At 39.0% G+C, this 26,126-nt stretch overlaps 1 protein-coding gene and 1 long non-coding RNA gene across 3 annotated transcripts in view; both read right to left on the reverse strand.

The window, feature by feature from the left end:
* ITSN2 (intersectin 2) overlaps positions 1–26,126 on the reverse strand; it is a 148,119-nt gene that overhangs the window by 69,666 nt on the left and 52,327 nt on the right. Inside the window, exons 10-18 of one of the 2 annotated variants that reach the window (XM_086700127.1) lie at positions 24,556–24,619; positions 23,890–24,027; positions 23,105–23,190; positions 21,943–22,205; positions 20,901–21,050; positions 18,153–18,293; positions 17,072–17,159; positions 12,700–12,839; positions 11,576–11,656 (exon numbers count right to left, since the gene is read on the reverse strand). In XM_086700127.1, the coding sequence (XP_086556253.1) occupies positions 11,576–11,656; positions 12,700–12,839; positions 17,072–17,159; positions 18,153–18,293; positions 20,901–21,050; positions 21,943–22,205; positions 23,105–23,190; positions 23,890–24,027; positions 24,556–24,619 (1,151 nt within the window). The remainder of the gene's footprint in view (positions 1–11,575; positions 11,657–12,699; positions 12,840–17,071; positions 17,160–18,152; positions 18,294–20,900; positions 21,051–21,942; positions 22,206–23,104; positions 23,191–23,889; positions 24,028–24,555; positions 24,620–26,126) is intronic. The other variant, XM_025927237.2, reaches the window with a different exon arrangement.
* On the reverse strand, positions 3,058–9,466 carry LOC147582293 (uncharacterized). Its single transcript, XR_015248938.1, has 2 exons — positions 8,089–9,466; positions 3,058–7,830 (listed from the first exon to the last, which is right to left on the reverse strand). It is a non-coding gene; the product is annotated as an uncharacterized LOC147582293 (long non-coding RNA).

Genomic DNA, 26,126 nt, shown 5'->3' on the forward strand with positions numbered 1-26,126 from the left:
TAAAAAGAGTAAAAGTTTTAGAAATCTCTGGATGATTAAAAAAAAACTTGAAAACAAATATTTAAGCCTTGTAACTAACCACTGAGGACAAACATATGTTAAAATCACCTACTTTTGTATTAATTCACTTCTAAGGAATACAGATAAGACAATTTTATAAGCCAATTCTTTGATTTGGTACTTTATTTTCAATAAAAAGCCAATCCATTAAAAATGTGGGGAAGAAATTTACTTATTATTTGAAGAGGAATTTTGTTCAATCATATTTTTTACATATGTAGTTTAACCAAGTTACCCTTAACTTTTTAACAATTAACCCATCAACAATTATTGAATAATTCAGTTAAAACTAAAAATGGAAAGGATGTCTGCCATGACATCCTTGACTAGAGAGAGCCAAAATAACGAAAAGTATTCCAAACAGGAATTGAAATAAACACTTGTTTATTGAGCATCTAGTTCTATGCAGTGCTGCACAGATATGCAGGGGATCAAATCGAGGGCCCTCTAACTCTCAAGGCTGCAGTCTTTGCTTTCAAAGAGCTCACTTATCTCAAAGCAGCAAAAAGTGCCAAAATGTGGGATAGAGCTCAGTGCCTTAGTGGAAACCTGTGGTTATCTGTTCAGCATTCTTCCTTATATCTTCTTCTAAAAGCCCCTTTCCCAAGTACCTGCTCCAACCCTGTTTGATATGGTTGTGATGAATCTGTCAAATTCAATGCTCCTCTCACTCCCACTGGGGTGCAGTCATTTAATTTAGGCCTAACCCATCAGAGCAACCCACCTCCCTGGCCAGAATGACTGGTCCAAAGGACATCTGATCCAAGCTGGGCCAGAATCCTTTCCTGAGATTCGGACAGACTGAAGAGGGGAGAAAGAAGTCTTTCCTGCTTGAAGCTCATTAAACTGAAGCTAAACCTGGAGATGCCCCACTACAGTGAAGCCATTGGGGTAGAAATGAAATCAACACAGAAAAGAGAGAAGCAAAGACTGGAGGCAGAGAGGGAGGACTGGGGGAAGTGAATCTCCAAGTGCATTCCTGTGTCTTAGAACTGCCCCTGCCCAGGAGTGCTTCTACGGACTCAGTCAGCAGTCCTGGTACTCTGCCAGTAACTACTCTCATTAGCTTAATTATTTTGAACTGACTTTCTTTTACATGGAATCTACAGAATCCTGAACAAGAGAGTACAAAAAGGCTGGAATATGGAAGAGGAAATAAAAGCACAAACCAACCCCCCCCCCCCAAAAAACTTAAAGTAATCAAAAGAGGTTTCATGGCAAAGGTGAGACCTTAAATAAACAGTTCAGCTGACCCTCAAACAACCGGATTTGAATTGCATGTCCACCTATACACAGATTTTTAAAAATAAATATGGCAAAATACTGTAAATGTGTTTTCTCTTTATGATTTTCTCAGTAACATTTTCTTTTCTCTAGCTTAATTTTAAGAATATAGCATAATACACATATAACACAAAATCTGGGTTAATCACTGTTTCTGTTACAGGTAAGATGTCTGGTTAATAGTAGGCTATTAGTAGTTAAGTTCTGGGGAAGTCAAAAAGTTGTATGCAGATTTTCAACTATATTGGGCATTGGTGCCCAACCCATGTTGCTCAAGGGTTAACTGTGTTTGGTAGAACGTTTTGGTAAAAAATGTTTTGGGGGTATCTACACACACACACAGTAACGAAACTCCAAACCAAAAAATCTTCCAAAACAAAAAAATTCCAAAAACCCAAACTCAATTTCTTTCCAGAAATAAAATATTTTATAGGTGAACCCTTTTAACTTGATTGAAGTGATAGATTTGAGTACAATGTGGTGTCTGAAGACTATGTCCAAAATGTCTGAGATCAAGATGGGCAGCTTGAGCCAATAACAACACAAATACTGCATTCAGAGCAGTTTCCACAAATCTCGGCTTCTATAGTTCCCTTGGTTGTACCTTTCTCCAAATTCTAGTGAAAAGCAGAAGAATAATGGTGGTTACAGTCTATGGAGAAGCAGTTTGCTTTAGTGATAAGGACTCTGGGAGCAGAGGTCTGAATCAGGCTCTGTCAGTGATGAGCTGAGGAACCTTAGGAGAGTCACTCAGCCGTTTCCCCATTTGTAAAATGTAATTATAATACATGACTCACAATGTTCTTGTGAGGATTAAATGGGTTAATACACACAAAGTGCTTACAAACTGTGCAGGGCACATGTTAAGTTCAAAATAATTTTAGCTATTATTATTGGCTGAGGTCCTAAAGAAGGGGAATCGGAAGTTTAAAAGGAAAGTAAAAAGGAGCCAAATTAATGTCTGATCTTATCGTTGCAAGGTTAGCCCTCCAATTTGTCCTGTAAGATATCGCTCTAAGTCTTTCTTTATGAGCTCCATTCCTCCAGTGGCTGAGTTCATGAGCTTCCCTTGATCCCCAAGGCATCCAGTGCCCCTCCCTCTATCAAAGTCAGCATCTTCTGACTGTACGGTTGCCCCCTCCACTGGAGTCAGTTTCTTGACAACAGGACTGTCTTTCATCAAAGCATCCCCACCCAAGAGGGCCTGGGATAGTGTGGATATTTAATTAGTATTTATTGGATGCATGAGAATGCATAAACAATAGACTATACATACTAATAACATTTGAAGAGCACCATAAGTCTTGCCAGAAACTTCCTCTGCTTGACTGCAGTGATCTTAGCAATTCCTAGCACTAGACTCACTCCTCTGGATCAAGTCACCCCCTCCAGGAGGCCCTGGTTAAATATATCAGTTAACTCAGAACAAGTAAACTAATGAAGTAACTATGGACAGAACTACTGCAGTCTTAATAGAATGACAGATCTTCTTTTTCAGGTTAAGGAAGTTCTATTCCTAATTTGCTAATAAGTTTTTCATGTTTTAATCATGAATGGATATTAAATTTTACAAATGCCTTTTCTGCATCGAATGAGATATATACCATTTTTCCCCGTTTAATCTGTTTATATGGCAAACTACACATTTTTGTATGTCAAACCATCTTTGCATGACTAAGGTAAATCCAATTTTGTGGTCACTATGGATTATCCTTTTTTTATAAATTATGCATTCATCTTTTTAATATTGTTTAGAACTTTTATCTCTATGTTAAACTGGCCCATAGTTATGCTTTCTCATACTGTTCTTATCAGGTTTTGATATGTTTATGATAACTTCATATAAGTTGGGAATATTCCCACATTTTCTGTATTTCAGAACCGTTGTATAAGACTAGATTTACTTGTTCCTTCAGTAAAAACTCTGGGTCTGGATTCTCTTTTAGGGACGATTTCAAACTATAGATTTAAAATATTTTATGATGGGGCGCCTGGGTAGCTCAGTCGGTTGAGCGTCCGACTTCGGCTCAGGTCATGATCTCGCGGTGTGTGAGTTCGAGCCCCGCGTTGGGCTCTGTGCTGACAGCTCAGAGCCTAGAGCCTGCTTCAGATTCTGTGTCTCCCTCTCTCTCTGCCCCTCCCCTGCTCATGCTCTGTCTCTCTCTGTCTCAAAAATAAATAAAAACATTAAAAAAAATTTTTTTAAATAAAATAAAATATTTTATGATGATAGAGCTACCCAGATACTTTATATTTTGAGTCAGTTTTGGCAAGTTGTAACTTCATCTATGTTTTTATATTTATGTGCAAAAATCTGTCATAATATCCTTTTCTTTTTATGTTTGCAGCATATCTAATTGTATTTCCTTTTCACTCCTAATGAATAATTTTCGTTACTTCCACTTTCTTTTAAAATCGGTCTTGCCAGAGGTTTCATTTTATTAATCTTTAAAAGACTCAAACACTGGCTTTCTTGATTCTTTGTATTAAATGTCTGTCTTTTCTCTCATGAATTTCCTTCTACCTTTTTTGCTTTATTATGCTAGCCTTCTTCTAGCTTCTCAAGTTGAATGCTTAGCTTAGAACTTTTCATCTTTTTTCCTCCCAATATAACCATTTAAGGTCAAATGCTAACTATTTGGGTTGAAATTCTGCTCTTACACTTACAAGCTGTATGACTCAACTTCTGAGCCTTAATTTACTTCTATGTGAAATGTGAAGAATAATAATATCTACCTACATCACGGGGTTAAGGTAAGGATTAATAAGTTAATATAAATAAGACAGAATGGTGTCAGTCCCAGAGAAAGCCCTTCATAAAACTTGGCTAATATTAATAGATCTTCATTTATGAATTAGAAAATGGCTACTGACACCTGGTATGCCAGATGAGTAATCTGCTCATTTACACTATCCCCCTCCCTCTCCATTGCCCAGTGTTGATATCTACCCCTGGTTAATCTACTTAGTACCCTTATAACTTGAAAACATACTTTATCTACTTTTTCATTTTTCAAACATTTGACATTTTGCCATTCTAAATTTTTGTTTTTTATTTTGAAAACTTTCAAACCTACAGAAAATTTGATTAAGTTGAAGACACTGATGCCTTCAGATACTTCATTAGTCTACATAACTACAATGCCAATGCCAGTACCAAACTAAAGAAATTTAACACAGCCATAAAATGTCACTTAATAGAGTTTATATTAAAAAATGTCCCCACTAGTGTAAATACTGTCCTCAATAATAGTTTTCTGATCCATGATCCAATCAAGGGATCGTTTCGCTGTCACGATCCTTCAGTCATGGCTCATGAAGTGCCCTTCGGTCATGGCTCTTTGGTCTCTTTAAATCTGGAAACTTTCCTCCATCTTTTGTGAGATTCACATTTTTAGAGACAATTTGGGCATGTCTTATTACTTCCTTACACCTAGATCAAATATTTTTGGCAAAAACAGTATAGACATGATGTTGTGTTTCTTTCAGTACAACATATCAGGAGACAAAAAGTTGGTTTGCACCATTTTGGTAATGTTATATTTGACCACTTGGTTAGGATTGGTTTACTTAGTTTTGGACCCAAGTGTACCTCAACAGGGCTCAACAAAGCACTCACAAAAATGTTTAAATCCAGCATCTACTTCAATTGTTTTCATTTCTCAGAGTACTTCTTTCTTCTACCATCCTGATAGAAGTGAAAGATGTAACTCACTGAACTTTAACCACCAATACTGAATATCTCCTAAGTGACAGGAAGCAATCTTATATTCTGATTTTGCTTAAAGAAAGCATGTGATGTTCTTTCCAAAGGCCAAGACATGAAAGAGATTCAACTGACAAAATACAACTCAGCTGAATAATGTCACATAATCAGGACAAAATGTTACTAGTCATGAAAAAAAAAAATCATAGGGGCGCCTGGGTGGCTCAGTCAGTTAAATGTCCAACTTCAGCTCAGGTCATGATCTCATGGTTTGTGGGTTCGAGACCGGCGTCAGGCTCTGTGCTGACAGCTCAGAGCCTGAAGCTTGCTTCGCATTCTGTCTCCCTCCCTCTCTGCCCCTCCCCTGCTCACACTTTCTCTCAAAAATAAACATTAAAAAATTTCTTAAAAAAGAAAAAAAAAGAAAAAAATTATAGAATGCAAATTAGCTCCTCAAACTTAACATCCCCTAAGCCCCCTGAACATCTGTGTAGCACTTTAATGTGCTTTCACACATAACACCTACATTTGATCTCGATAGTGTTCTCATAAAATAGATATAATGATCATCCATTTTTAAAAGATTTTTAAATTAAAAAAAATGTTTATTTTTATTTTTGAGAGAGAGTAAGCAGGGGAGGGGCAGAGAGAGAAGGGGACAGAGGATCCAAAGCAGGCTCTGTGTTGACAGCAGAGAGAGCAATGAGGGGCCTGAACTCGCAAACCGCGAGATCATGAAGTTGGACGTTCAACCAACTGGGCCACCCAGGTGGTGACCACTTCTGAGGCTCTGAAGATGAAGGGACTTGCCTAGTTTTGAACTACCTCCACTACGCCATTCAAACTCCTGCACATACCAGATTCTATATTTACTTTCACTTAAACTCACTGTCAGATAAATTACTAAAATATCTTTTATTAGCTAGGAAACATTTCTAAGATTAAATGATTTAAAGGGAATTGAAACAAACAGTATTTCATGTCTGTTCTAAAGGGGGTGACTGTGATGCAAGAACATAAAAGCAGTATTCTGAATAAGAGGCAACATCAAACGTAAGTGATGACCATTTACCAACCCAGTGTACCGATTCTCTCAGAGCTTGTTAACCAACAAGAGAGATCACCTGCCTCCATCCTGAATCGGATGAGCCATCAGTAAAATTCAATTTTAGAAGCACTGTCTACAGTAACTGAGGACTGGTCAGCAAGGCCAGAATGACAAAAGTCCCAACGGAAAGGTTTAGAATAGAGGTCTACGATAAGCCACAATTCTGGTGTTGACACTTTCTCTCCAAGGAATAGGATCTCCTTAATCATTATCCCAAGTCAGCAGTGGTGACCTTCCAATGCACTAAAAGTACTGTGGAGATTCAGGATAATCCCTACCCTGATAAGAACAATGAAAAGATTTGTATAGCACATAATAGTTCACAAAGCACTTCTGTATATATGCTATCTCATTTAATTGTCCTAAGACTGCAAAGAAGGCAGAGCACATATTGTCAGCTATAACTGAAGAAAGCAAAATTTTGAGGTTAAATGACCGTTACACAGCTAGCAAGTGATATGGATAGGACCAGGACTCATTTCTTCAGACTCCACGGCCACGACTGTTTTCACTGCAACTCAATACTAAAGACAGGACAGCGTGTGAATTTCCTTAATGGAATAAGGGCCTGTCAAATATCTCACCTTTGAATCCACTGGCTGTGCTATGTGTCCTAGTGTGACTTGAGCAAAAGAGTAAAAATTACCACTGATCTTGTACATGAACATTACAGGGTCCAGAAGAACATAGTATCTTCAGAAAACCAACTTACAATTTTATGCTTCCATTTCACCACAAGTAGGCTAAAGCAGTGATCACTCCAAACACTGTCTCAAAGACAATAGATTAGAAATCACTGCCTGTCTTCCTCCGACACCAGAGACCAATTCTATCTCACCTGTCAACCCACCTGGCCTTCCTTGTCATCCTTTACCACCTAAATTCTCATCTCTAGAATGCTGTTTATCTCTTGATCTGACCCAATTCCCCACCCTTTCTCTCCTCGAACGCTTGCACTGCCCAGGAACTTCCTGTTTGTGGTCAGGAAGTTCCCCAAATATCCACACATCTCTGAACGGAAACTCCCTTAGCTCTTTGCCCTTTTGGCTGATCCCTTAAGACATGCTTTTCCTCGATTTCTCTCTCAGTTTATCACCACATATTCCATTTACATTAGGGTGAAGGGAGAACTAAAGTTATTTTCCTTGCTCTTCACTGCCATTTCCAGACCATTCTCTTCACTCTGACAAACTAACGCTTTTCTGAGGCTCACACCATCTTGCAATACCCCCTCTTCTTCCCCTTTACTGTCATCTCTTGACAATCTGGTCTGATCCTCATTCATTAATCTTCACTACTCCAAGGGTTTGAAATCCACATGGACTCGATCAAAACCTCAACTCTCCCTTTTACTCCATTTAATCCACCATTTGCATTATTATACCTTGAATCTTGTCATCATTAGAAACAGAACTGACTAAATATCTCATTCTTCAAACAGAAGTTCTTATCCTTCAAGCTTTTCTTATACCTGGTGCACCCATTTCAACAGTTTTCCAACCTAAGACCTCCATTCTTGACCCCATCATTCTCTCCTTTTTCATCAGCACCCCTTCCTCTCCTCATACTCCTACTTGTCCAGCCCATATTTCGGAGCTCACCTTTACTGTAATTAGTGTGTCAAGATCTGCAACTCCCTGTCCCCCTGCCTCATTGCCACGTCTATTAAAACCTCAAACCTGGGGGGGCGCCTGGGTGGCGCAGTCGGTTAAGCGTCCGACTTCAGCCAGGTCACGATCTCGCGGTCCGTGAGTTCGAGCCCCGCGTCGGGCTCTGGGCTGATGGCTCAGAGCCTGGAGCCTGTTTCCGAATCTGTGTCTCCCTCTCTCTCTGCCCCTCCCCTCTTCATGCTGTGTCTCTCTCTGTCCCAAAAATAAATAAACGTTGAAAAAAAAAAATTAAAAAAAAAAAAAAAAAAAAAAAAAAAAACCTCAAACCTGGGGCGCCTGGATGGCTCAGTTGGTTACTTCTGACTTCAGCTCAGGTCATGATCTCGCAGTTCATGGGTTCGAGCCCTGCGTTGGGCTCTGTGCTGACAGCTCAGAGCCTGGAGCCTGCTTTGGATTCTGTGTCTCCCTCACTCTTTGCCCCTCTCATCCTCATGCTCTGTCTCTGTCTCTCAATAATAAATAAATGTTTAAAAAAATTCTAAAACAAACAAAACCCCTCAAACCTGTATGAACCTATGAACCTACTTCATTAGCCTTCCTTGTGCTCATCCCAAGCATACAGTTAGGTATGTTGTTTTCTTTTCTTTTTAAATTTATTATTATTTTTTGATGTTTATTTAAAAAAAATTTTTTTTAACATTTATTTTTGAGAGAGAGAAAGACAGAGCATGAACGGGGGAGGGTCAGAGAGAGGGAGACACAGAATCTGAAACAGGCTCCAGGCTCTGAGCGGTCAGCACAGAGCCCGACACAGGGCTCGAACTCACGGACCACGAGATCACGACCTGAGCCAAAGTCGGACGCTTAACCGACTGAGCCACCCAGGCACCCCTTGATGTTTATTTTTGAGAGAGAGACAGCACACAAGCGGGGAAGGGGCAGAGAGAGGGAAACACAGAATCTGAAGCAGGGTCCACGCTCCATGCTATTGGCACAGAGCCCGACATGGGGCTTGAACCCATGAACTATGAGATCATGACCTGAACTAAAGTCAACGCTTAACTGACTGAGCCACCCGTGTGCCCCAGGTGTGCTGTTTTCAATTCTTATTCATGACCTCCAACTTCAAACAGGCATTCAACATTGCTCAGCACATCTACTGTTTTCCTCCACTAAGTGTGCACCCCCTACCCTCACCAAGATGTCTATTCCTCACCAGGCCTACTTCTCTCTCTTGCAACTTCCTAATCTTCCATCCATTCTCACTACCAGCTAATAATCTTGCCTCATTAAATCTCCCTCATTAGAGTTCCCTCATCTTTCCATCTCAAAAATCAATAAAACTTCCTGCAGCTGCACCCATCTTCTTCTATCCAGTTGGAATTATTCCATGTCCTCACTACCCAGGAAGATTCCTTGTAATGGTCCAACTTGCTTCTGATTTTAAGTCTTGAAGCTGTCAGCTTCCTACTCTCCACCAGCAAATTTAGCTGTATCCACACTCATCTTTTCTCCATATGCTACACTCAAAGTCTTTTTATCTAATCCTTAAATCCAGGCTCTGGATTCTATCTCAATCTGGTTCCCTAGGACTCTACTCTATCAGTTACTACCACCTCATATCTCTCACTCAATCTCTCACTACCTTTCCCCCTTTCTCTCCTCAGTCTCCTTCAAGGTTTTTTGTTTTTTTTTTTGTTTGTTTGTTTGTTTGTTTTTTTTCCATTTAAAAAATAGCCTTTATTTAGCAGAAAAAATGCATGGAGTCACAAGTGTTGCTGGCACCTGGGATACATGGCTCTCTGCTGTTTTTGGTAAATTTCTTTCTACCTTTTTCCCCCATAAACTCTATATACTAACCCTAAATGCTGCATATTTTCTGAGAACATTCAAAACCATTCATTCATTCCACAAGTATTTCCTGCCACCCACTACATTTCATGTATATGTTCCACGTAGGTGCTGGGAATTCAGCAATGAGACATGTGGCTTGAGCCAGGCAATCATCATTAAGACAGATATGGTGAGTTACCTAACCAGCTCTGTTTTCTCCATTTCCATTCCTCTGTCCTAACAGAAGCTATCTCTTCCCCCATGTAACCATATACCTTACAGAAAGCTGACACCATCTCCAAGCGTGGTCCCAATTATTCCCCACCTCCAAGCTTTATTGAGATATAACTGACAAATAAAGATTATACATGTTTAAGATATATAATTTGATGTTTCAATATTAGTATATACTGTGAAATGATTACCATAACCAAGTTAATTAACATCCCTATCTCACATAGTTACCATTTTCTCTCCTATTTAGCAAATCTCAAGTGTACAACAGGATATTGCTAACTATAGTCACCACGCTGTACAACAGATCCCAGAACTTATCCACCTTGCATAACGGAAAGTTTGTATCCTTTGTCCTTCAAGTCTTTCTGAAACCAAAAAAAAAAAGGTTTTCCTTTGACCTCGGGCTTTCTTTGCATTCTCCTCCCAGAGCTGTTCATACTCAGCCCTTCCTCAACTCCCGTTCATTCCTGATCTGTGCAGGCCAGCTTCTGCTCACTTAACTAAACTGGCAATGTAATGAGGTCTGCAAAGGTCTCGCTGACAATTCAATGGATAGTTTTCAGCAATATGTTAACCAACTGCTCCGCATTGCTTTGCAATGATGACTACAGTTCTCATCCCCTTTTAATTTCCTAAATTGCCTCTGATGAAAGTATCAATAAGCAGTGAAAGGCTGGAAGGCAGGAAGCAGAAGGAAGAAAGTAAAAAAAGAGACAAGAATAATCTGCTGGCCTGTGAAGAATCAAATGCTAACTGAAATAATCAGGCTTATGTGTGTGAGTACAGTCCATAAATCATCATCAAACCTCATTTTATAGACGAAGAAACTTAGGTTGAAATTTCTATGCAACCTATAGTAGAAGTTCTAAGACCAGATATTCTGGCCATTTATGCTATAAAGAAAAAGCTGATACTATCTTTCCAACTTGCCCTACCTTTACTTAAATAACAAATGAATTCTACTTATCATGTTCCTGTCTTCACTGTGTGTGAAGACATACACATATACATGCAACTGCCTACTGCCATCCAGAGTAGAAGGGAGTAGAGCGAACACTCAAAATCTAGGGTCAGCAAGTGCTAAATGCAAAGCATCTTTCTTTAAATTATATTACAACAGGAATTCACGGAGTATTTGAAATACTCTATGTGCTACAAATGACAAGGTGAACTATTTATGTATATGACTTAAACATTTTTATCTGAAGGGCAAGCATTCTAAACATGAGGCCTGGTAACCAGACGTAACTAAGGCCACCCCTGCACTACTGGTTCTTTCAGATTTTTCTTTACAGCAGCATTAGGAAGCAGCCTGGTATATACATGACATAACCTTGCTCTGTATTTCAGAAAGTATAACTTATATTTTAAACAATGATTTCCAGTGATATGGGTAAATGATTTACCCTTAGCTTTCTTTTTTATTGACTCAGTAATCATCCCAGCAGTTAACCCAATGCACAGGGACGTTTTAAGGGAATTTTGAGGGATTTTTGAGCGTCTTGGGCTCCTCATGAGACAGGTTACTCTGGGCAACCCTACGAATTTCTGGCATTAGACTCAAACAGGCAGTTAGACAGCAGAAGGCTATTCAAGCAAGCAGAAAGAAAAAAGGTCTACATTGTGTATGTTATTTCAAACAAAGATACTCAGATAAATGCAAAGAATAGTCCAGTTTTTAAGAAAAGAAAACAGTAAAGTAACTCAAAGAAAAGGAGCTAGATATTAGAAAATAACCTTAAGTAAGAGGAAGAGGTTGTTGAGACAGCTTAGCAGAGACAAAAGGCACTGCAGAACAGAGTCATCCATATTCCCACACTGTAAGATAAGGCAGATAAAAAGCCAATTAAACTATGTACAGATTAAAAAAAAAATAATGTAGGGAAGATAACTTTGCTGGCTTGTCTGTCCATCAATGACAAATTACTTGGTTTTCTTTAAATTATTTTCTACAAAATATATGCTTGTGTAAAATGTATTATCAACATTATTTGCCTAAAATTTCCCCTCCTTAACTGAAGCCAGCGTGGTCTCTTTTCTTTATAATATTCACTCTATAGTTCGTGTACTATTACTCTGAATAAGTCAGCAAAAGTCACATGAAGAGGTGGATGGCTGCCTGAAAAACTATGGAATACTTTAGGCTCCGAAAACTTTACATTCAGTTAGCAAAGAAATCGCTGAGACTATTCCCAAATTCGAACGCTGGCCCATCAGCATTCTAAAAACCTAGAAGGTTTTTACCTTTTAATACAGCTTTCATAGCTATGGCTTCATTATATCGCTAACACTGCAAAGAATGGTAAGCATACAGTAGGTACTCTGGGCATCTGCTCTGCCACTACGGCAAATAATGAATCGTGAACTTACTTTTCATGCAAAGTTCAGAGTGCCAGGTTATGCTTTGGATTTCACTGATTATTGCATTACTTCACAAAGGTTAATTAAATCATAACAAAGAAACAAAACAAAATCTAGTGTGTTATAAAAGCCTCTATCACCAGAATTAGTTTCAGTTTTCCATATCCACCATCTTAGAATTTTGCCTAAGATCATGTTGGCTGAGATCAGTTTTCTAATACTGATAAAGGCAACTATCCTTAAAAATGTATAGATAGCAATAAAAATAGTCAAGAACTGGAAACTATGATAAATGACAGGTTTCACTACATAACAGCATTTATGATATCTACAGAGAACATTAAAAGCAATCTTGTAATCTGGTATCGCTCAAATTATATGATAAATTATGGAAATACACTACATATAACAATAATAGCTTTAGTTACTTATTCCACTAAATCAAAAAGAGGAAGGTAAGAAGCCAGTAACTACAAATGAATATAACAGAAAATAAATACCTTTAATTGATTGTTAAATGAATCCATTTCAGATAGCTTAGATGCAGTTTCTTTTTCAAGAGCATCTAATTGTTCTTTAAGTCTTTGGCATAATTCTTCCTTTTCCAATGATTTTTTATGAAGCAAACCAATCCCTAAATCTGAAATATAAACATCAGGTAGTTTACATTTGGTAAAATTTCTTATGTCGCTATTGGTAAGTGACTTATACTGTCACAATGTATCTAAGCCAAACCCTTATGCTGTATACCTTAAACTTATGCAGTGGTGTATGCCAATTACTTCTCAGTAACACTGGATAAAAAAAGACATAAAATTTCTCCATGGTAGTCTACATTATGGCTGTTTCACAATTTATATAACTATTCCCTTTTGATTGGCATTAGGTTGTTTCTAATTTTCTACTATCTACATAAAAATGCTGCAATAACTATCCTTACACATGCATTTTAAAGCACTCGTGAAAGTATTTTATATGGCTAAGAGGTGAAAGAATTGCCATGTAAAAGGACTTGAACACTTTAAATTTGAGAGAAACTGCCAAACTATACTTGCACAAAGGGGCACCAACACAAAATGACACCCAAGTACCTGCTTCTGCATACCCTCATCAATAATGGATAGTCCCAATCTTTTTTCATTTTCTCTAACTGGCAAAAAAATGAAACCTCACTGTTATTTTAATTTGTATTTTCTTGTAACAATTAAAATCAAATCAACACCTGTTTTTTAAATTTTTTTTTTTTCCAACGTTTATTTATTTTTGGGACAGAGAGAGACAGAGCATGAACGGGGGAGGGGCAGAGAGAGAGGGAGACACAGAATTGGAAACAGGCTCCAGGCTCTGAGCCATCAGCCCAGAGCCCGACGCGGGGCTCGAACTCACGGACCGCGAGATCGTGACCTGGCTGAAGTCGGACGCTTAACCGACTGCGCCACCCAGGCGCCCCAAATCAACACCTGTTTATAGGCTTATTGGCCACTCTCTTGAATTGCCTCACCTCATCCACTGCCTTTTTTCTTCCCATTGGGCTGTCTTAATTTGTGATTTGCAGAAGCTCCAAATTCTTGTTGTACTATATGTATTTCAAATGTTTTACTATTTATGATGTCTTTCATCATGAAAAAGCTCACTTTTATGTCATCAAATCTGTAAATATTTTGCTTCATAGCTCTAGGTATTATTTGAAGAAACTTTCCTGACACCAAGATCATACAAATGTTTTCCTTTGTTTTTGTAACATATTTTCTAGAGTCACTTTTTATATTTACCCTCTTATTTTACCTAGAATTTATTTCTGTACATACAGTGAGGTAAAGAGCCGCCCCCCTCTTTCGGATAGGCAAGTGCCCCAGACCACTAACTGAAGTGATGGTGATTACTGACAGCCCGTGCTTTCCCCACTGGTGTTAAATGTCAACTTTATCGTATCCTAAACGGTCAGATACATACAGACCTGTTTTTAGACCCTCTATTCAGTTCCATTATTCTACGTCTTCTTTCTGATCAATAATACACTACTTTAGGGACTAGAGCTTTCCTAACTTATGTTTTGATACCTGGTAGAGCTAATGTCTTCCCCGCATCAATGTTACTCTTTTTCAAGTCTTGCCTAATCCTGCATATTTTCTCTTCTGGGTTAATCTGTAAATTATCTTGCCAGGTTTCAATTAAACCTCAATGGAACTGAATGTATGGACAAAGTAGTAGAAAACTGACATTTTACAACACTGAGCTAGATCATTCAGGAATATAACACGCACATACTTATCCAGGAATCTTTTATATCAGTAAAATTTTACAGCTGTACATTTCTTTATTCATAATAATGAGAATGCTAATGTAAATGAGATTTGTTCATAACATTTTCTAATTAAATACTTCTGATGCAGTGTAAAGTTACTGATTTTTATAGGCTCACTTTTTATCCAGACACCTTGCTAAGTTCTCTTATCATTCTCTAGTGCTTTTCCAATATTTCAACAAATATTTTATCATTAAATTACACATCTGCTATGTACAAGGCTCTGCACTATGTGCAATAGCAGGTAAAAAAGAAGGGTAAGTAAGGCATGGGTCCTATCCTCAAGTAGTTCAGAATCTAGTTGAGTTCGGAGACAAGCAATGTGGAAAAAATAAGTTAGTATACATTCCTAGTACTCTTCAAAATGAGCATCAATAGTAACAGATGTTTTAATACTGAATTCGAATATATCATATCTATGAACACCTTGTTAGGCAACTGAAAATCAAGACAGACAATGTGGTGGCCCAGTGGGCTTTAGACTTAGACAGACAAGAATTTGAGAACCATTACTCCACCATCTTGGGCTACTTAATCTTTCTGAGCCTCAGTTTTGCTAAGCTGCACAAAGGGAATAACAATAACTACTACACAGGGCTGTTGCAAAGATTAAGAGAAATAATGCATGAAAATTGCCTAGCATGGTGCTGGGCCTATGGTTGGTAATCTTAAATGGCAACAGAGATGGAGAGAGGAATCTAAGGGATATAGGGTACTTTGCAAATTCCAAACAAAAGCTTCCTATTTTAACTGGATAACTATAAAAAAATTTTTTTTAATGTTTATTTATTTTTGAGACAATGTGAGAGACAGAGTGTGAGCAGGGGAAGGGCACACAGAGGGAGACACAGAATCTGAAGCAGGCTCCAGGCTCTGAGCTGTCAGCACAGAGCCCGATGCGGGGCTTGAACTCCCGAACTGTGAGATCATGACCTGAGCCAATGTCGGACACTTAACCAACTGAGCCACTGAGGCACCCCTGAACTGGATAACTATAATAACAGCTGAACTGGATCACATTCTACAGAGAAAGAGTAGCTCTACCAGGTCCCCAATAAGATATATTACACATTCCATTCACAATCCAAATACTAAAACAATGAGAGTTGATGCTATCCTTTCTGTGACTGTACAGATCAGGAGGGCTGGCTCACCTTGCCCCTGGAATGCCTGTGGAGGGGTGAGGTGGGGATTGATATATTCTGAGCAGCCAAGAAAATACTTATGTGTAAGAAGACAGTCTGAGAAGAGACATGGAGAGACTATTTCAGTGGAAGGTGGGGGACATAGTAGGAAGAGTTCACAACAGTAAAATTCTCTATTCCTGGTGTTTCTTCCATGCAAAGGGCCCTTCACTAAGACAACATTCTCAGCTTCTTTCCACCCCTTCAGTCACGGCTGAGCTCAAGATAAGGACTTGGGCATACACAGCCTAGACCCTTCCAGTCCTTTGTGTTCTTTTTCTTTTTTTAATGTTTATTTACTTTTGGCAGGGGGAAGACAGAGGGGGACAGAGGATCTGAAGCAGGCTCTGTGGCTCGAACTCATGAACTGTGAGATCATGAGCTGAGAGCCAAAACCAAGAGTCAAACGCTTAACTGACTGAGCCATCCAGATGCCCGCACCCTTGTATTCTTGAGACTGAACTGCCCACAGGAAGCTTGTTCTACTTGGTTTTACAGGTGTATCTGTCCCATTCACAAATAAGCCAGGCTGTCCAATATCAGCTTTACCAAAAATGAGGTGGTATTTTGGTCTCTCATATGTCTTGCTCTTTTGCCTCACTTGGGCAAAGTGAGGCACTTGGGCAAAGATGAGGGATGCTATTTATTGGACTTCTTAAAGAGTCAAGAGTATAATAATCCTGGAATGGAAAGGCTGACAGATACTCAAAGGGAGACATTTAGAATACTTCAGTTAGTTCTAACACGGTACTTGCAGACTTACTTTTCTTTAATAAACCTTTCTTCTGCTATGTTGTTATTGGCATGCTATCTGACATAGAGGTCTTTTCTTCAATATTCTGGTTGAGACTTGGACCAAGAAAAATGTTACTTTCCCACAAATTATCTTGGAATATTTTGTTCCAAAAATGTCAGAGGGCCAAGTTGGTAAAATTCTTTCTATGAATCTGTTAAGGCCATCATTGCTGTAGACTATCACCCAGAATCACACAGCTTTCCTCCCACGGCAAAATCTCCTCCTGAATAGTTCTTTACAATGAGGGTAGGATTTTGCCGGAATGCACATACAGTCTTGGGTTAGAGCCAAACCCAGATCTTATTTAATTACAGTCTAACATTTTATTTGATATTTATTTGAAACATATAAATAAAATGTTATCAAGATAGGAAGGCATACCACAATGATTACTTATTTCATTTTTATTTACTTTTTATTGGTAAAAATGCTCTAACATCTGTGATATTTTTTTTCACATAATTTTGAAAATTTTAACTGTACAAAAAATGTTACTTATAACAGAATAATGCTATTTTCACAAGAGTATGACTGGCACCTTCACGCAGAGAAGAATGGAAGAGGAAAAACAAACCTTAGAGACTTACCAGGTGTGTTACCAAGCTGCATGTTCTTAATTCTTTCATTTAATAATTGCTTCTCCGGTACCAAATAGATAAGTTTATTTTGATAATCCTTATAAAAAGAAAAAGTAGTGCCTGGTTAAAACTCTGTCACGTTGTCTGAAAATTTTTTGGAAACTTAAAAACATGACTTAGTCACTCTTAAAACTTAGTTTAGGAATAATACGTAGCTGTAAAATACTGCTTATACTTTATGAATAAACTAGAATGGAATTATGTGTGACTTAAAATACAAGTATTTAAACATGAATTCCCATTTATGAATGACTGGCTGGAAAGAAAAGGGGGTGAGGAATGGGGTGTGTCTGAAAGTCTTACAGTTTTCAGCATACTGATGGAGACAGCAGGTACAAGCTAAGAGGTGCCTTTGGTATCTGCACTGAATGGTATCTGTAAGCAGGTCATGGCACCCCAGAATGAATATCAAAGAGAAACTGTTAACTCAGGAATAACTAGGGTAGCAGGTTAAATTAGACAGGAAATGTTATGTGGCCCGTCTGTACCTGCTGTGACACAGGAAGAAGACTCTGTTAATTAACTGCTAGTCCATACAGAAACAGTAATTTTGGTAAGAGGACTCTAAAGATTCAGAATGCTTCCAGAGTCCCCATAATAACTGAACTAGACCCTACTGCACAAGTAAAGAAGAGATTACCAGGTCCCTGAGGGACACACACATTTACCACTCTCACCACAACTCTGAAAAGAAAAATGTTAGGTCAAAATTTCCTAAAAGAGTACCAACAATCTTAGTTTAACGTGTAGGTATATCTACACATTTATTAAAGACTTAAAACTCAAAGTGATAAACATCCACTTATGTACAAATATTAAGTAGAATTTAACCAGAGGTCTAGTAGAGTTTTCGGGGGCATGTGAGCTTCTTGATATAATATAAAGGATGGTATATACTTATATCCTTCTAGAAATGAAGTCTATCAGAGACTCAGAAAGGTTCATCACCCTTAAAGCGAAAACTATTCTATCAGGAAGAATTATTAATGACTGCTCATATTTATGGACAATTCAGCAGCAAAGGACTAACCTGAAGTTCTTGTTGGAGTTGCTTGATTTCCATAATTTCCAGGTCACACTGTTTATCTAGAACTTCCAGCTCAGTCTTTTGAGTTTGTTTTCGGAGTCGGACATCTTGAAGTCTGCCTGAGATCTGCTGGTGTTTGCCATTCTATAGGAAGAGCATATAAATACACAGCAACATAAGATGCTAATAGGAAATGTTCCTGTCAGGAGAATCATATCCTGATTTAAACTTTTAAATGTCATTTATCATTTATACTCAGTCTAGATAAATGTCTAAAACTAAATGGGGAATGCCTGCCTGGATGGCTCAGTCAGTAGAGCATGCAACTCTTGATCTCAGGGTCGTAAGTTTGAGGGTGACTTTGGGTGTGGAGCCTACCAAAAAAAAAAACCCCCCAAAAAACCCTACAAAAACAAAGTAAGTCGAATGTGTTCTAGAGTTGTATCTGTTAACTACAAAGTTGTTAGCAGAAAACATACCATTCTCAGAGCATAAGAAGGGCCCATATGTTAAGATGAGCAAGCACAAACAGAACACACTGAATTTTTTCTGAATTCAGGATCTAGGCATTAATTTATATTAAAATAGAGACAATTTCAAAGAATAATGAGAAATAAACATCTACATGTGACTTTTAGCATTACCTTCTCTGCGCTTCTATTTCTACCCTCCACACTGCCATCTAATTTCCTCCAATTAAACAGGGTCCAACAGGGCCTTTTGGGTCACAATTTTCTTCTCCCATACCAAATATTCCTTTTCTCTTCTTCTGAGAAGTATGGGGGAAAAAAGCAACAACAGCAGAGATTCTCAATGGAGGCTAGAGAGAAGGGTGAGGTGTTATGGGCTGAAGTGTATCCCTCCAAAAAGTTATGTTGAAGTCCTAATCTCCAGGACCTCAAAATGTGATTGTATTTGGAGACAGGGTCTTTAAAGAGATCATAGCGTTAAATGAGGTCATATATAAATGGGCCCTAAAATAATCTGACTTATGAGGCTAGAAAATGTGGACACGAAACAGACACCAGAGATGCGCAGGCAGAGGAAAGGCCATGTGAGGGCACAGCAAGAAGGCAGCCATCTTCAAGCGAAGGAGAAAGGTCTCAGAAGTAACCAAACCTGCTGACATCTTGATCTTGGACTTCTGCTTCCAGAACTGTGAGAAAATTAATTTGTGCTGTTTAACCCACCCAGTCTGTGGTATTTGTTATGGCAGCCCTAGCAAACTAATACAGTAAAGGGAGGAGGAGAAATAAGGCTTAAAAATCACTCATAAAGTTTTTACTGGAAAGTATGCTTCATATTTGAGAAATACACGCTAAAAAGAATAGGAATGGGTTGTGTCTACCCTGGATTTCATGTTACTTATCTTCAGCATGTGTAAGTATAGGCTCTGGGCCTTCCAGACTCTGCACATTAATCTATGCTACTTCTTGGTATGTAATCCAAGTTCTTGGGGGGAAAAAAACCATCAATCTTAGGATTCTCTCCCACTATATACTAAAAAAAAAATTTTTAATATTTATTTTTGACAGAGAGAAACACAGGGTAGGAGTGGGGGAAGGGCAGAGAGGGAGGGAGACACAGAATCCGAAGCAGGCTCCAGGCTCTGAGCTGTCAGCACAGAGCCCAATGCAGGGCTTGAACCCATGAACCATGAGATCATGACCTGAGCCAAAGTCGGACGCTTAACCGACTGAGCCACCCAGGCACCCCTGGCTCCCATTATATTTTTAAAGAAAAATATAGAGTCAAAATAATAGTTGAGACAGATACCCAAGTAGCTACACAAAGAAGTTAATGTTTTTTAGGACAGTTTTGTAGTACTATGGCAGGATCAATAATTGTGATATACTTTCCTATCCATTTGAAGTACCTTTATGATTACAAATATTGCTATTTTTAAAAATTTTAATTTCAAGTCATCAACCAAATAAAATGTGAGACTCCAACTAAACAAGATCTATACTTGGCTCTATAACAAGGCTACACAACCATTTTTGCAAAATCCTATTATACCATCAGGTCAGGCTTATGGATTCTAGGGTCGTAGTAGAAAAGTATACTTTCCCAACACCCTTTATACCTTCCTACCTTTCATTTGCAACAAAGTCTTTTAAACAACTGGACCCTCTGATATCTGATGTGTAAACATTGGTAAGCATAGTGGTAAGAACCACACAGTCCTACGGAACTGGAAGGAATCCTAAGAGATCATTTAGATCAGGAATTTCAAATCATTTCTGTCTTTTTAAAAAGCAGTAGAACCCTTTTTCCAAGCAAATCTCAGATAAAGCTCCAATAAAAGCAAAGCAGGTAAGTGTGGAGCTTCTCTGCTGTGAACGGTGGGAAGCACTGGGGAGTGCCTTAGCCTCCCCTCTCCCACTGCTGGTCACCCCACTGGAGTGGGGTCTTCCAGACAGCAATTTGGAAAGTGAAAATTACTGAACTAGTGCAGCCTTTTGTTTTATAGAAGGGGAAAGTGAAGCACAGAGAAGGCAAAGGTCTTGCCCAGGAATGCGTGGTTTGTCAGCTTCTGAACTGAGACCACAGTGTAACTCCCAGCATTCTGAGTCACTATCCTGTTTCAGTACACTATACCATCCAGACTGTCAAGCACACATGAAAACGTGATGATATAATCACGTGAACACCTAATATATTCATGAGGTAGGTTTAAAAAACAATGGCGTTTTTCAACAAGTAACTCTAGCATCATTCAGGGAAATTTCACTTAAACTTCAGCCATACCAGTGCTTCCAACTCGAGATGAAGACTCTTCTTTTTAGAGTTTAACCTGACAATTTCTTCCTGTTCTCTATTCCTTTGATTGAGAAGCTCCTGGCGACGAATCCTCTCCCATTCTAAACGACGTTGTCTTTCAAGTTCCTGTTTTGCTGCCTGAAAATAATGACTTAAGTTTGACTTTTAAATTAACAATTTTTCATCATTCAAAAACCGCTGGGATAAAAAAGATAAAGGCGAGGCAGCGTTTAGCACTTAGTGGGCTTCAGGGCCTAAGGGTACCTGGGCAAACCCAGTTTTACCAGTGGGCCTAACCTACAGACTTCCACAAAAGCGACATCACCCATCAGACTTTTTGATTGTTTCCTGGGACCATCTCTTTGTTTCTAGTTACTTTTCGTTTAAACCAAAGGACAATTTCATAAACATAAACGTTAATAGCAATAATCGCACCTGTAGTCTGGTATCAGGGAAGAAAAACCCTTCTACTGATATTACTTCAGTATCACTATGATTTACTGTGCTCCATCCTAAGCCCCTTGAAACAAAGCCAGTCCTCTTAGGGATGCCACACGGCACCATTTATCCCAAGGACCTGCGCAAGCCCACCCTCGTGCTTCTCCTCCAGACCTTCAAACTCCCCAGTCTCAGCCTTCTGCTGCACCAGTTCTGTGGCCTCTCACTCTGGATCCTAAGCTTACTTTTGTTCAGTGACCTACCTGGACAGACCCCTTCCTCTGGCTCACTAACCTCAGCTCTTCACTCAACTCAGCTTTGCAATCAATCCTTCTTTGAGATGCAAATCCTTCTTGACCTACAGAAATACCACCTTTTCTACCAGTTACTGGCCCTGAAAACTCTTTACAAGCAAGGGCCCTCTTCCAGTCCACAAGGGGAGGACGGTTCAGAATTGGAGAATAGGTAAGAATGAATGAGGCAGAGAAAAAGGCACAACAAAAACAGACATTTTTTTTTTAAAATCAAGTAAGATGTATCCACTTATCAAATACAATCATTTTCTTAGGCAATAAAATAACTTAAAAATAACCTCTCGTCTTTCTATCTCTTTTCTCCTTTCTTCCTCCCGCTGTCTCTCCAATTCCCTCTGCTTCTCCAAGCGTTTTTCTAATTCAAGTTGTTTCTTCCATTCTTGCTCCTGTAATTCTCTCTGTTTTCGCTCCCACTCTTCCTTTTCTTTCTGGGCTTTTCGCTCTGCCTCCCTCTGCTGCTGCTCCATCAGGGCTTGGCGCCGCTTCTCCAGTTCCACGTTCCCTCGCTCGTAGTTGGCCTTCCGCTTGTCCTCGAAAGTAACTAAATAAGGTAGACAGCAAACACTCTCACATGAAGAGCCCAACAATGTGGACTCCAATTTCAACACACTCTTGCCTCGTGATCATCTGAGTGCTGTTACTCTGTGGATAACTTCTCTTAAGGATAATTTTACCTCAAATATAAATAATAAAATATTTACTTTTGTCTAAGAGTATTCATTTTTGGAAAACAAATGTCTAAGTATGAATTCATCTGAGAGAGAAAAAATAATTTTAATATCCTTGCCAATAAAACCATTTTCCAACTTTTTTCTTAGCATTTTCTTCAAGGACAAAGCTAGATGGCTATATATTTATTTGATATATTTAACATCTACATATGTACTTCTTCAACCAATATTTAAACTGTTCTTTAGAGCTTAAGATTTTATCACATCACCTGCTACAGTGATTTTTCCTAAAGTGAGAGAAACATTTTAAGTAGGATATCAAATACACAAACTCTTGCCAAATGTGCATACTTTCTTCCTAAATACACTTCTTCTCATTTTTGACTATCTTAATTTTTTGCTTCAAAATCCAACCCATTCATCAAATAGTTTTCTCTTATGGTATATAAAATATTAAGAATGTAAAAATTCTAGGGGCGCCTGGGTGGCTTAGTCAGTTGGGTGTCTGACTTCGGCTCAGATCATGACCTCGCGGTTCCTGAGTTGGAGTCCCGTGTCGGGCTCCGTGCTGACAGCTCAGAGCCTGGAGCCTGCTTCGGATTCTGTGTCTCCCCCTCTCTCTGCCCCTCCCCTGTGCTTGCTCTCTCTCAAAATAAATAAACATTTAAAGACAGAGAAAGAATGCAAAAATTCTAGATACTCATTTACATCTCAAGGTAAAATTTAAGAGAACCCACTATAAATATACAACTTAGACACTCGATGTTACCTGGTAATTTTTTCTGAGGTTCCTCTTCTTGAATTTTCTGATATGAAGGCAGAGTTCCATTAATGGAATCAATTTGCTTTCCTCCTCTAGGAAAAGCAAACAAACATACTTAGCAGTCTGGGAACTCTAGACCAGACTATATATACAGTTATACTACCAAATGACTAGAGCCATTTAACATTCAGAATACAGCATCAGAGACATTAAGAGTGCAATATGGGGGGCGCCTGGGTGGCGCAGTCGGTTAAGCGTCCGACTTCAGCCAGGTCACAATCTCACGGTCCGTGAGTTCGAGCCCCACGTCAGGCTCTGGGCTGATGGCTCGGAGCCTGGAGCCTGTTTCAGATTCTGTGTCTCCCTCTCTCTCTGCCCCTCCCCCGTTCATGCTCTGTCTCTGTCTGTCCCATAAATAAATAAAAAAACGTTGAAAAAAAAAATTAAAAAAAAAAAAAAAAAGAGTGCAATATGGTCTGTAGTAACCATGTACAGCAGGATACGGACTGAGAAAGAGAGAGATCTGGATTGCCACCACAGTTCAGCTGATTGCGGTTGGTGAGCAAGTTTTGTTTTTAATCTAAGTCATCAGTTTCCTTATCTATAGTATGGTGGAAACACACCTACTTCTACTCCTTCGTGGCATAACTCATTAAATACCAAAATCAAATGGCAGTGTAAATGTTTAACTTCCCCCTAAACTAGAGCAGAGGCCTCAGGAAATCACTATGTAGTAATCATGTCTGTCCCCAGGGATCAAAACCATGCCTCTTCCCTCCAGAGGCGCCCACCTGAAAGATGGAGGGACAAGTTCAGGAGGCAACGTCAGTGGCAAGGGCTGTCCAGCTTTGGCCATGTCAGTGAGATGCATTGCAAGGATGAACTCTTCAGCTTTCAGCTGTCCGTCGCCATCAATGTCAGCAAGGGTCCTAAAGCAAATGTGAATGTTCCCAGCTTAGAAACAAAGTCTATTTAAAGTATTTTTAAAAGAGTTCAATATTCTATTTTTAAAACAAGAAAAATGAAACAGCTGGATTAACATACTTTAGGGAAATGTAAATATATATGGAAAAGTGAGCTTATTTTTACCCTTAATTGTCCTATTGTACAAGAGAGGGGAGAAACTTTGAAACAGAAAAGGAAACGTTCCTTCTGAAAATGTGGCTTATCTTGTTTCATGGATAATTCACCTATCAAATCAGTTATCTCTAAATTAAAAATGAGATATTCTCAAACTCTCCGCAGACACCATTGTGAAAAAGCAAACTAATTTTACCTGCAAAATAATTAATACCAAATTTTCAAGAATAACATTTTGTATAATTTTACTGGCTTTCAATGTTGCATTGATCTTCAAATGGCTGCTCTTATGGAACATCTCTGAGTCACAAACTTTTTCAGAAACAGGATCTTTCTTACCATAGTGGATGTATAGTTGAAAATCTTGACAAACTCACCAAATAGTAGCTAGCTGAGTTTGAGAAAGATTTGACTGAAGAAGGGCATTTCTAGCTTGAAAACCTGATTGAACAAGGAAACCATAAAAACAAAAAAAGAAAAGAAAGAAAGGAAATTCTTTAGTCTCTTTAAAGTTATGAAAACCTAAATAGCTGTATCTACAAAATCACACTGCTGCCACCCTGGGAACTTTTAACATTGGAAAGCTTTTACCACATGCAGGTACTGAGCATTCAGCACCAATCAAAGCACAACCCTTGCCCCAAGGAATTTAACTCTAGAATTAATAAGTCAAGTGCTCCCCCAGTCCTTTTAGAAAATAACAGTCCATGCCACTGACCAACATGAAGGACCAAGGGCTGGCACAGAAAGTACTGGAGGCCAAGCTCTCCGCCTTCCTCGTGCTCCCCATGCAGCCCCAAGCACAGCTTTTTTAGTGTCTTCAGATTTTCTCTTCTCTCTCTGATCTTTCCTCTTCCAAATAACCTGTAAATGCTGGCATTCCCCAAGGCTCTGTCCTGGGCACTCTGTTCTCTGTGTGTTTTCACATCTGTGAACTTTCTGTGACTTTTAATAGCACCTAAAAGCTGATGATTCGCAAATGTACATCCCAGCCCAAACCTCTCCTCTAGGTTTAGACTTCTATACCCAACTGAAAAACCTACCTAAGTATTTCACAGGTATCTCAAACCAAATACATACAAAATAACTCTCTCAATCCCCATTCACACCCCTCTTCCTAACCATCACCCCAACCATTCTACCTCAGTCTGCCCTTCTCTCTGGGTGGCATCACTGCCCATCCAGTGGCTCAAGCCAGAAACCAGAAAGTCACCCTTGATCCCTCCCTCTCACGTACACCTATATCCAACGTCAAGTTCTACAATTTAACATCACTGCATGTCTGGGTCCTTCTCACCTTGTAAGTCCCAACTTAATGTCACCTTCTCAGAAAGGCCTTCTCTGTCCACCCTATCACCCAATATACTTCTGCTGGTTTCCTTCAGAGCTCATGTGACAAACTGTAATGTAACATTTATCTTCCTGGTTACCTGTTTATTGTCTGTTTCCACTATCATGCTAAGTTCTACAGAGACCAAAACCTTCATTGCTTTATTCACTAACATATTATACCCAGTGCCAGGTACATAAATGCTTAATATTTGCTAAAGTAATGAATAAAGTTGTAATCCAAACTACTCTAAAGTGCAGTAAGGACTTATGGGATAGGGTCTGAGAGTAATAGCAGTTAGCATTCACTGAATGCTTACTATATGTAGTAAGCTGTTCCAACTTCTTTTCCCTGCCTCAATGTTCAAAAATACGTAATAGGTTTCCTGATCTGCATTTTCATGTCAGGATAATAGTCAGACAGGAATCTCAGGCATCTATTCAGAACACAAAGTCCTCGTCTGATTCACAGGAGTATTCACTCCTGGTGGGCAACTCTGTGGCTTTCTGACCATGGATAAAATCACATGGCGTCTCTAGGGAAGGTCAGCTAGTCACTTAGGCAGGTGTCACACCTCCCATTCCCAGGTGACTGACTGAGCCCTGAGTACTGGAAGAG

Source organism: Puma concolor, chromosome A3 (genome assembly GCF_028749965.1).
Source record: "Puma concolor isolate L17-30 chromosome A3, mPumCon1.1.hap2, whole genome shotgun sequence".
Lineage (NCBI taxonomy): Eukaryota > Metazoa > Chordata > Mammalia > Carnivora > Felidae > Puma > Puma concolor.